The 12,577-nt window shown below is 41.4% G+C and overlaps 1 protein-coding gene and 1 long non-coding RNA gene across 3 annotated transcripts in view; one reads left to right on the top strand and one right to left on the bottom strand.

The window, feature by feature from the left end:
- The window catches only part of EP300 (E1A binding protein p300), an 89,863-nt gene that overhangs the window by 15,654 nt on the left and 61,632 nt on the right, over positions 1–12,577 (bottom strand). For both annotated transcript variants that reach the window (XM_054469909.2, XM_054469910.2), the window contains 7 exons: positions 11,744–11,923; positions 11,405–11,549; positions 8,648–8,766; positions 6,361–6,600; positions 5,263–5,351; positions 3,059–3,139; positions 933–989 (listed from right to left, as the gene is read on the bottom strand). In XM_054469909.2, the coding sequence (XP_054325884.1) occupies positions 933–989; positions 3,059–3,139; positions 5,263–5,351; positions 6,361–6,600; positions 8,648–8,766; positions 11,405–11,549; positions 11,744–11,923 (911 nt within the window). The remainder of the gene's footprint in view (positions 1–932; positions 990–3,058; positions 3,140–5,262; positions 5,352–6,360; positions 6,601–8,647; positions 8,767–11,404; positions 11,550–11,743; positions 11,924–12,577) is intronic.
- The window catches only part of LOC129023299 (uncharacterized), a 52,477-nt gene that overhangs the window by 30,044 nt on the left and 9,856 nt on the right, over positions 1–12,577 (top strand). The window lies entirely within an intron of this gene.

Raw genomic sequence — 12,577 nt, 5'->3', positions numbered from 1 at the left:
CCAAAATTAACCCCAAAACTTAACCAAATGAAAACCTGCAATATTTCCTATGACTTCTGACAAAGACAGCCAAGGTCATGACCAAAGAACCGAAAACAGTTTTAATAAAGTTTCTATTTTTTTTAGAGATAGGGTCTCTGTTGTATAGGCTGGAGTGGGTGGCATGATCACAGCTCACTATAACCTTAAACTCCTGGGCTCAAGCCATTTTCCTGCCTTGGCCTCTCAGCTACCTGGCTAGGATAGGCACATACTATCATTCCTGGCTGGTTTTTTTTTTTTTTTTTGAGACGGAGTCTCTCTCTGTTGCCCAGGCTGGAGTGCAGTGGCGTGATCTCTGCTCACTTCAACCCCTGCCTCCCGAGTTCCAGCGATTCTCCTGCCTCAGCCTCCCTGGGATTACAGGCGCGCACCACCACGCACAGCTAATTTATATATTTGTAGTAGAGACGGGATTTTGCCATGTTGGCCAGGCTGGTCTCGAACTCTTGACCTCGGGTGATCCTGCCTTGGCCTCCCAAAGTGCTGGGATTACAGATGTGGGCCACCGCGCCCGGCCAAGTCTGGCTAATTTTTAAGACAGATTCCTGGTGCTGAAAATTCCAAATAAATCCAAATACCATCCCATCCATTTTAGGAACATCTAGAAAACATACATGTCAGTCCTCCATGATCTAAAAGGCCTCACTGCAAACTAGAAGTTTAGATCTTTAATGTTTCACATTCAACATTAAGAATATTAAAATTAACATTAAGAAATAATGTTCCTTAGTACTTCAGTGTTTTCCATGGTTTTACTATCCATTAGATGTATGTTATGTAGATTTAGCCCAAGAATATAGGATCATCTGATTGGTCATGCAAACCTCAAGAGAATGAAAGGGAAAAAGAAAAGCCAAAGCGTACTGACTATTCAAGGGGATCGTACTTACAGTTCAGGATCCAGTGTGTCATTTTTTCTCTTGGAAAATTGTTCTTTATTTATTGTACTAAGGAGAGAAAAGGGACACAATGAGAAAAAGTGATAGAGATGAGCAATCTGACTGCTGTTCTAACCAAAGGAACAAACTTCACATTATAAAGAGATTCAGGTTTTTTAAGAATACACATTTAAATAGGTGCATTCTTGGCTCACACAAAATGCATGTTTATGTAAAGGAATATTCTATAGGACTTCATAGTAAATAAATTTCCTCTTATCAGAAATGGAGAACCCAGGAAGAACTAGAAATACTATTTCTTCTTTTCCTTTTAAAATCTTGTCTGTTACTACTCTTGGTGTTAGGTATCATTGGCTTCCCATCCTGAAACCCAGCATAACACACTGCTCATAGCCTCACTACATACAAAAGCTAACAGTCTTACCATTCTCCAACTAGGATCCACATTCTCCAACTAGAATCAACATTAGGGGGCCCAACCTGGACTTCTGTTATACTTCCTTATAAAAATGAGGACATGTCCACATTGAAAACCATTTCTTATACTAGTTATGGCCTAGAGATTCATTCATCTCTGTTAATAGCATTTTCCTGAATGGCCTGTCTTGCTACTCCAAGTGCAATCTGAAGATGAGCAGCACCAGAACAATCTGGGAGTTAGAAACAGACACTTGGGTCCACTAGTGCAATCTGAAGATGAGCAGCACCAGAACAATCTGGGAGTTAGAAACAGACACTTGGGTCCACTATAGGCCTGTAGTATTGGGAAGGGTCTTGTTCCTATTCTTTTTAAAGTTAGAGATGTACTGCCTTAAGGTTTAGAATATTTGGTAAGCCACCTGAGAGTTCAATGACAAGGCTTATGTCTCTTCCTGCATCAAGGAAACTTACCCTAGAGCTAACCTTCCTGGCTTAACCAAATGTCAAAATGTTTCAAGGATCAAAGGCTCCTAGTACCTACTCTCCTAGCTAGCACCCAGACACTGCTATCTTTAGAACCCAATTTAGAAAAATTAACCAGCTTTTCTCAGAAGCCCCATTTTTACTAGGAACAAGAGAATTCCAAATTTTTGTGCAACATCCTAAACAGAAGTAAATATGCACCTTCAATACTAAAATTACACTAAACAGTTTTTCCTTCTTAAACAGTCCCAGTTTGAATTCTAATGACTGCCTACATCTTAAGTTACTTTTTTCTTTTTTTATTTATTTTGAGACAGAGTCTCGCTCTGTCGCCCAGGCTGGAATGCAGTGGCCCAATCTCGGCTCACCGCAAGCTCCTCCTCCCGGGTTCACGCCATTCTCCTTCCTCAGCCTCCCGAGTAGCTGGGACTACAGGCGCCTGTCACCACGCCCGGCTAATTTTTTGTATTTTTAGTAGAGATAGGGTTTCATCGTGTTAGCCAGGATGGTCTCGATCTCCTGACCTCGTGATCCGCCCGCCTCGGCCTCCCAAAGTGCTGGGATTACAGACGTGAGCCACCGTGCCCGGCCAGAGATTGAACTATTAGACTATATGTTTGAAATTTTTTTCTTGGCCATTTACCAAATGGTAAGAGCTCGTGAGACTGCAAAGCACAAGCAAATCTCTTAAACCCCGGCATATTGTTAAAGTGTATTATTCACTACAATTGTGACTTGGGTCTTCTGTTAACCTACAAGAGAAGGGTATAAGGTGGTCATCAGTTCAATTACCCTCAAACTCAGAACAGTTAATAATGATGTCTTCTTGTACTAACCTCCAATTTTTCGAAGAGAAGCTGATTGCTTCCTATACAGAATACTTTTACTAGAACTAAGATGACTGCCCACTGCTGACATATTCCCTAATTCAGTGATGTCTCATAGAGCTATCTACTATGATGGATATGTTCTCTATCTGTGTTGACCAATATGGTAGCCACCAGACACAGATAGCTACAGAACACTTGAAATGTGAGTAGTCCATGTGATAAACAATTTTTATTTAAATTAATATGCATTTAAATAGCAACATGTGGCTAATGGCTACCATATTCAACAGCATAGCTTAAGTTCATTTAGAAATAAGCCTGTGTATAATCACTGGACAACAAACTAAACTAATTAGCACTTTTCAAAATAATGCAGTTACTTACGTTTGAGGCTGGGAAGGGTCATCCCCCAAAGAAACGCTCTCCCCTTGGATCTCATTGAAACACTTCTCACAGAAATGATACCTGTCGGCAAGAAGGCCATACTGGGGTGAACTGTTCCGTTCACACAACACAGCCCAAGCCAAGCAACGAAGCCACCAATCACAGCAGGCCAAGGAGGGGGACGGGAGCAGAGAGCAGGTCATCAACGGCGACAAGGACATTCAATGATGCAGATATATGGGCCCCACAGTTTGGTTTTTTTTTGTTTTTTTTTTTTGTTTTTTTTTTTTGCAATCAAAGCCAAGTGCAGACAACGACAAGCATGAGGGAGAAAAAAAAAACACAAAACAAACGAAGAAATGAGGGATTGCAAGACAACAAAAAACATAAAAGCAAGACAGAACAACACAAAGCAGAAAGCCAAGGCAAAGCACAGATTAGCATTAAATATCTCAAATGGGATCACAAGTAGCAAATGATTACTGCAAATAAAAGCAAAAGTTTCAATTACACAGACCCATATCCTTTCATTTCAGCAATTAACGCTATGTGATGTAAATAATCAAAAGGAGGAAGAAGGATAAATATACCAGGGAGAGAAGAACTGCTACTCATTACCTAAATATAGGAATCACACCTCTTTTCCCACTTACAAAACAAAAAACCACAGCCCCCCACTCCCCACCCCAAAAGCCCACTACAGATACAACTGCAGAAAACAATAATCTAAAACAACCATTGCCAGGCACGGTGGCTCATGCCTATAATCCTAGCACTTTGGAAGGCTGAGAGGGTGGATCATCTGAGGTCAGGAGTTCGAGACCAGCCTGGCCAACATGGTGAAACCCTGTCTCTACTAAAAATACAAAAATTAGCCAGGCATGGTGGCACACACCTGTAATCCCAACTATTTGGAAGACTGAGGCAGGAGAATCGCTTGAACCCAGGAGGCGGAGGTTGCAGTGAGCTAAGATTGCACTCCAGCCTAGGTGACAGAATGAGACCCTGTCTCAACAAACAAAGAAAAAAAATTGTTTACTGAAAAGCCTGCACAAGCAGTTAAATACTGACTACAGCCATCAAGTGATACATTTCAAAAGGAAATGATGTGTGCAGGTACCTGATTAAAGATGCCCTGGTGCAAAGATAAACACTTTAGACTACTGTTTTAGTAAACATGAGAAAAGTTTCATGTCAAGTTACTTGCTTTTTTAAACATAAGGTACTTATAACAACTTGAGTCCCACCTTTTCTAGGTTTCAAATGAGTAAAGAGCTAGATTTTTACTCACTGCAAAATCAAAGCATTAGGTGTATAAAGCATTAGAAGCACGCCTAACTTTTTGTAAATAAAAGAAAAAGTTTAAGTGACTTTTCAAAGCTAGAAATGCATCTGCAACACACAAGTTCAGCAAAAACCAACACCATAGATTTGGTATTAACAAACAAATAAAGGGTATTAATATCATCCAGCCTTGTTATTATTGTATCCGAGCCCCAAATAAACACCCGATGCAAGCTATACTTGTAGATGATCACTGAAAACAGGAGACAAATTGTGGTTAAGATAGATTAGTGAATGAGATTTATGTGATTACAGCCATTGATTGGGCAGGAGAAAATTACGCAGAGGTGCCTCGTTTATTAGACTCAAATCATCCTCTGTCATATACAAGGCTGTGTTGGGAAAAGTAAGGTACAGAGAGCTATGTGAGGTTTTCCTTTTAATTTGCTTAATATGAGGCAAAGAAAAGACTCCAGAATCCTGTTTTCATATATTCTAATAACTACTACTTAGGGATAGGCCTCATATAAAAAGGAAACATTTCCAAAAAGCTGTCTAGTGAGTTTCAGTTAAAAGTTTAAAAATCTTCTCAGTTTTGCCTCAGGCTGTGGTGATCAACAAAAACACAGTAGAAAGAGAAGTGGGGCCTGGGATATAGACCCATCTATGCCAACAACTCACAAAGTTGCTTAACTTCTCAAGCTCTTGGGAGGAACCCAGGTAACTGATGTAAGGCTACTCTGATAGAAAATTTTATAATTCTGCAAACAAAGGCAGAAGGCAAAAAACAGAACTTGTGCTATACAGCTGTCTTCAAGCAAGATACACATGAACCATGACTCTATGTGTGCTGGCCCATCCGCATGCACTCCCTAGACATGTGGACACATGGACCATGGTCCACACCTGGCCAAGCTTACCTGTTCTGGTAACTGTAATAAGTGGCATCACGAGGTATTGTGCACAACTGTTTGCCGTAGCAACACAGTGTCTGTGGAGAGAACTCCAACTGCAAAAGAAACCATTTGTTAAAAAGCACAGAGGCCTTAAGGACAAGCTAGAACAGTAAGAATGGCAAATCAGAAACAGAAGTCAGTGGTGTCTTAGTTCTCATTTATGTTAATAATGATGGGCTAATTCAGTTCCTGAAAATCATTCTCAGTTTACTACTACATTATTTCAAAATGCTGAGGTAGGCTTAGCAGTCATATCCTTCCATCACTTTACCAAAGAACCCAACAGGAATAGCTGGGCAGGGTGGCACATGCCTGCAGTGCTCAGGAAGCTGAGGTGGGAAGACTGCGTGAGCCCAAGAGTTCCAGACCAGCTTAGGCAACACAGCAAGACCATAGTCTTATTTTAAAAACAAAAAACCAATAATGTGAATTGGTATGTACAAGAAAGCCAGCACATGCTGAGGAATCTGCACCCACAGGTGAATATAAGAATGTCCCTACTCCAGATAAGCTAACAGTCTGTTGATTATTTAATTAGTCAACTTTTCCATACAACTGCCACTCTGAAAAAATGCCTTTAAAGAAAGCCCATTTCATATTAAGAGATATTACTACTGTGGCACACATTAAGAGAAAGACTGTGTCGGCTGGGAGAGGTGGCTCATGCCTGTAATTCCAGCACTTTGGGAGGCCGAGGCAGGAGGACTGCTTGAGCCCAGGAGTTCAAGACTAGCCTGAGCAACACGATGAGACCCTGTTTCTGCAAAACAAATTTAAAAAATCAGCCGGGCATGGTGGCGTACGGCTGTAGTCCCAGCTGCTCAGGAGGCTGAGGTGGGAGAATTGCTTGAGCCCAGAAGGTTGAAGCTGCAGTGAGCTATGACCTCACCACTGCACTCCAGCCTGGGAGAATAAGACCCTGTCAAAGAGAAAAAATAGGGGGAAAAAAAAAAAAAAAGCCATGTCAAAGCCAGAAGCAGGATATTCTCTTATCCCAGTCACCACTATATTATTCTAGGTATTCTAGAAAAGTTAAAGTCAAATCTGAAACACATTTCTTACCTTTCTGCCACAACAGTATCCAAGGCTTTGCATCACTGGGTCAATTTCTTGTTCAAAGACCTCAGAGAGCTTGGAGCAGTATTTGTATACCCGTGATGTTTTCCGGTTATATAACCAGGCATTATTGAACATCAGCCAAATATCATCGACATATTGCCAGGGCTCCTGATACTGTCCAGTGTCTAACTTCCTCTTAATGGTAGAAAGATCCATGGGGCTCTTCACAATATCAAAGTAATCCTAGAAAGACAAGTGACATCAAACATTACTCAAGTCTCACTATTTTTACGGGAGATGGAGTATCATCCATTATCATTGTTAATCTTCCAGGCAGTGTTTTAGTTTCTGGCCTGTCAATATTCCCCAAGAGGTGACTGATGTCCATCACTTCTTTAAATCATTAGTTTACAGAGATATTAAACTATTCAAAGGGCAGAGAAACAGAACTACTATGGACTTTCTAGACATCAGGCTGACAGTCTACTGAAGCAACTTCAGGTTCTTTATGAAAGTACATGTGAGATCAGTAAAGTCAAAGACATTTAAAATTTTAGTACTAGAAGGGGTGTACAATGAGGAAACTAAGCCCACAGAACTTAAAGTGTTCCATCTGAAATCACAGCAAGATACAGAAGCAAATTCCTGAAAGGCTTTTGCCCCTGGAAGCACATGACCTTTAAGATGGAGTCTCTGTCAACATGTTGCCCAGGCTGGAGTACAGTGGCGTGATCTTGGCTCAGTGCAACCTCTGCCTCCCAGGTTCGTTCAAACTATTCACCTGCCTCAGCCTCCCAAGTAGCTGGGATTACAGGCGTGTGCCACCACACCCAGTTACTTTTTATAATTTTAGTAGAGATGGGGTTTCACCACGTTGGTCAGGCTGGTCTCGAACTCCTGACCTCAAGTGATCTGCCTACCTTGGCCTCCCAAAGTGCTGGGATTACAGGTGTCAGCCACCGTGCCTGGCCAAGTAACAGTTTAAAACCACCAAATGAAACCTGCCAGCAGCCTAGTATATGGAGGCAACTTTAAAAACAAAGCTAACCGTGGTCTTTTTCTGCTATGACCTATTGCTCTTGAAACAACAAAAGTGGCCGGGTGCGGTGACTCACGCCTGTAATCCCAGCATTCTGGGAGGCCGAGGCGGGTGGATCATCTGAGGTTGGGAGTTTGAGACCAGCCTGACCAACATAGAGAAACCCCGTCTCTACTAAAAATACAAAATTAGCCAGGCGTGGTGGCACCTGTCTGTAATCCCAGCTACTCCGGAGTCTGAGAGGCAGGAGAACTGCTTGAACCCAGGAGGCAGAGGTTGAGGTGAGCTGAGATCATGCCATTGCACTCTAGCCTGGGCAACAAGAGTGAAACTCCATCTCAAAAAAACAAAAAACAAATAACAACAACAAAAAAGTAAACTATATAACCCAGGAATTCCACTCCTAGGTAAATACCAAGGAGAAATAAAAACTTAAATCCACACAATGTTCACTATAGTCCTATCTTAACAGTAAAAACATGTAAACAACCTAAATGTCTATCAACTCATCAACAGGTAAAGAAAAATAATGGAATATTATTGGGCTATAAATAGGTATGTGCTACTGATTCATGCTACAACATGGATGAACCTTGAAAACATTATGCTAAGGAACGTCCTGGCACAAAGAATCACATACTATATGTTTCAATTTAATGGAACATGTAGAACAGACAAATCCAGAGACAGAATGCAGTCTGGTGATGTCTAGGATTGGGGTGCTACAGGAGAAAATAGTGAGTGACTGTTAATGGTAAAGGATTTTTTTCAGATGATGAAAATAAAAGTGTCATGCACAACTCGGTGAATATACTAAAAATCACTGAATTAGGCCAGGCCCAGTGGCTCACACCTGTAATTCCAGCACTCTGGGAGGCTGAGATGGGCCTATTGCTTGAGTCCAGGTGTTCAAGACCAGCCTGGGTAACACAGTGAAACCCCGTCTCTATTAAAAAATACAAAAAACCGGCCAGGTGAGGTGGCACATGAATGTAGTTAGTCCCAGCTACTCAGGAGGCTGAGGTGGGAGAATCACCTGAGCCCGGGAGGTGGAGACAGTAGTGAGCCACGATCGCGCCACTGCACTCCAGCCTGGGCAACCAGAATAAGACCCTGTCCCCGGGGGGGGGGGGGAATAAATCACTGAATTATAAATTTGAAATGAGTGGCTATACTGCTTGGAATGTGAATTATCTCTCAATAAAGCTATCAAATTAAAAAATAAAATCGAAAGTACCACCAAATACTTACAGGGATTCCTAAAAGCTGAGGGTCCACAGGTTGACGAAAGGGAAGGGATTCTGGATCCTGACGGTAAAGTGCCTCCAATGTTGGCATCAGTGCCTGTCGTAGTTCTTCTGGTTTGAAAACTTAAAAAAAAAAAGAAAAAAAAAGTGCATTTGAAATTAGTTATCAATTAAGCAACAGAATGTTAAAAAACCATTCAGGCTGAAGTTCTAAAAGCATCTCAAGAATCAATAACAAAATTAACTACTCTGTCCCCATGGAAATATCACTGCAGGCTCAATCACTGATTCTAGATTCTAAGCCCCGCTTTGTTTCAGACAGCTCCTAAAAAACTGTTTTATCACCTTTAAACACCCTTCACCCTCAGCTTAACTTTTCAGTCAAAAATTCAGTGAAGACAGACTCGGTCAATTACAAACAGAATCCAAAGGCTTCTAAAAATTTATGAAGAGACTTTGCCAAATAAGAGTCCACGGGACCAGGCACGGTGGAGGCTGAGGTGGGCGGATCACTTTGAGGTCAGGAGTTTCAGCCTGGCCAACATGGTGAAACCTCGCCTCTACTAAAAATACAAAAAATTAGTCGGACATGGTAGCATGCTAGTCTCAGCTAGTCAGGAGATTTGAGGCAAGAGAACTGCTTGAACTCGGGAGGCAGATGTTGCAGTGAGCCGAGATGGCACCACTGCACTCTAGCCTAGGCAACATAGGCAACAGAGTGAGGCCCCATCTCCAAAAAAAAAGTTCACAAGATACTCATGTTAAGAGGGAGATGCAGTCAAGCAAGAACAGAAAAGTCTTTCTTCATGACATCAGTATTTAACAAGTCAGGAACTAGACTAGATCTGGTATTGTCTTATACTACAAGGAGTCGGGTACAGAAGAGAAGACTCCTTCGTTCAAATGCTTGGTATTTTAGAGCCAAAGAAAAAGAGACACGTACTATTTTAATGACAAACGTTAGGTTTAAGTTTAAAAGAAGAGAGAACAAAAATGGTATTGCTAAAATAATAGACTTAGTTGATCAAATTAAGTTCAAATGTGTTCTCAATGATATTTCCCAAAAAGTCTGGAAAATTTTGTTGGTGTGTCCCAAATGGAATTAAACAGTTCTTTGAGAAGCTAGTGATTTAAAAAGCTTTCAGTTTCAGCAAGGGCCTTATTTTTTCTTAATTGGCAAAAAAAATTTCATCATCAGGAGAGTATATTTGTTACTTCAGATATTTTTCACCTCTGGGGGGTTGCCATGGAGTGTGGGGGGGAAACCAGACTACGAAGATGCTTGTCACTCATACTTAGCTGTGCTACAAATAAGGACTATTTGAATAAACTTGTGAAATTGGACATTTTATTTTATTTATTTGTTTGAGACAATTTCTGTCACTCAGGCTGGAGTGCAGTGGCGCCATCTCGGCTCACTGCAACCTCTTTCCATCTCCCGGGTTCAAGTGATTCTTCTGCGTCAGCCTCCCAAGTAGATGGGACTACGGGTGAGAGCCACCACACCCGGCTAACTTTTGTACTTTTAATAGAGACAGAGTTTCACTATATTGGCCAGGCTGGTCTTGAACTCCTGACCTCAAGTGATCTGCCCGCCTCGGCCTCCCAAAGTGGTGGGATTACAGGCATGAGGGAATGCACATTTTAAAGAGAGATTGCCAATAGTAAGATTGGGTTTGTTACAGCCTGTATTAAAACACCTCAATATATACAAGTCTTATTTTTAAAATGAAAATAATTTTTTAATCCCAACATTTTACAACACATTGTATTAATGGAACACTTTTTAATATATATCATCTGTAAGAGCCAGCAGACTCACCCCTCAGGTATGTCCTACCTGGTGCCTTTTGCAGATCACCAGAGCCACAAAAAGTTCTAGTCCAAAAATAGTCAATTAACACTTGTTGGAATGGCTGGATTTGAGCACTCCGCCTCAGACTGCCTGGGTCTGCTTCCTGGCCCGGGCACTAGGGTCAGCTGAGTAACCTGTGGAAAGTTACTTAACTTTGCTAAGCTTCAGGCCAGTAACCTCAGAGTTGTTGTGAAATTATTAAATGAGGCCGGGTGTGGTAGCTCCTGCCTGTAATCCCAGCACTTTGGGAGCCCGAGGTGGGTGGATCACCAGGTCAAGAGATCGAGACCATCCTTGCCAACACGGTGAAATCCTGTCTCTACTAAAAATACAAAAATTAGATGGGCATGGTGGCATGCGCATGCAGTCCCAGATACTTGGGAGGCTGAGGCAGGATAATCGCTTGAACCTGGGAGGTGGAGGTTGCAGTGAGCTGAGATCCTGCCACTGCACTCCAGCCTGGACAACAAGAGTGAGACTCCGATTCCAAAACAAAAAAGAAAGGAAAAAGAAATTATTAAATGAAACAATGTGGATACTTAGCACACAGGAGGTGAATGACAAATGCTATTACTATTGCTATTCTTTCCCGCATTTTAGTCAAGGCTATTTACAAACATTTCTCTCTTCTGAAAAATGAGACAATTTTTAGGGGGTACTAACACATGGAACCCTGATGAAATGAGGGGACTGACTAACCCATTGGTTGCTGCAAGTGAATATTTAAAAAAAAAAAAAAAAGAAAGAAAAATTGTTAGTGGCAATGAAGAGACCAGGCCCAGGGCTTCAAGGTTAATGAAATCACATTAATGGCAACTTCTGAGGCTCAAGAGGCATGATCACAATTCTGCCCTGGGTCTTTCGTTTCTTCAGCTACCTCCAGAACGAATGGCTTCAGAGACTCACTCTTTTTCTTTGACTGTCCTGGAGCCGGAGATGACTGGGTAGCTGAAGTACTTGGCTGGTCTTCCTCCTCTTTTATTTCAGTTTTTAACTCAGTGCTTCTCTCTTCTGTTTCGGTAGATTCCATTTTACAGTCTTCCACTTTAGACTAAAAGAAAAGGTAAGGGTTTTTAGTATTCCAAAGATATCTAGTTGGGAATCAGTAATCTGAACACCCTTTCTCATGCAAAATCTATGCCATGAGATCTAATCATCAAAATATTTTTCTGCAATATTTTTTAAAACTTGGGTTCCTATACTGAGGTCCTAACCAAATCAAACAGTGAATTGCCCTACTCTCACCTCTGAAATATCCTCCGGCTGAGTATCTGCTGGTTCTGGTTGATCCACTTCCATTTTGGCCTCCATCTTCACTTCCTGGGAAGGCTGCTTCTCAGGAATGGCCTGAGAATTCACTTCTGTGCTACTAGTAGATGGAGGGTTTGATACCTGTCCTTCAATGCTTACAGCTGGCTGGGAAAGCTGGGCAGAAAAAAAAGGGGAGTAGGTGAGACACACACAGTCTGCCAATGATACAATCAGAATGTAAGGTAAGCAGCAGGACAGCAGAATTAGCCACCTATTTCTTGGCTTATATTCATTCACGGTGCTTTCATTTGCTCTGCCCATTTCACCTCCTTTAATTATGCTTAAGAACAGGAGAATTAAGACGTGTAAATACTGGTTGACTGGTTGTACATCAAAGAACCAGCAACTATTTCATTGATAACTATCATTATCTGGCAGTGTGTGGGGATTTCAAAGATGTCTGCTTCAGAGGAGCTCACATTTATACAGAAATGAGTGAAAGAAAATAAGAAAGACTGGCTTTTTTGTTTTTACCTTCTCACCAGAGAAAGTTTCAAAGGTACAGAAAAGGAGACAATAAATATAATGATGTCCCACAGAGTGGCTGTTTTGAATCACTAGATTCTAATGAGATAACTGGCATTCCCTATCTTTATCCTAAGGCTTGTCATAAGAAACCTCTTAATGAGAAGTCAGTATTTTCTGGAACGATCCTTGATTTTATAAAGAATAAAATCAAGCAGATCCACTGGTTCCTCTCTCATTCTGTCCTTCCTTGTCTATCAGAGGCCACGATGAACCAGCCATCCGTCAAGTACAGTACTTTAT

This window comes from Pongo pygmaeus, chromosome 23 (genome assembly GCF_028885625.2).
Source record: "Pongo pygmaeus isolate AG05252 chromosome 23, NHGRI_mPonPyg2-v2.0_pri, whole genome shotgun sequence".
Taxonomy (NCBI): domain Eukaryota; kingdom Metazoa; phylum Chordata; class Mammalia; order Primates; family Hominidae; genus Pongo; species Pongo pygmaeus.
Note: the sequence above shows the minus strand (reverse complement) of the source record. Positions and strands in the feature narration are given on the sequence as shown.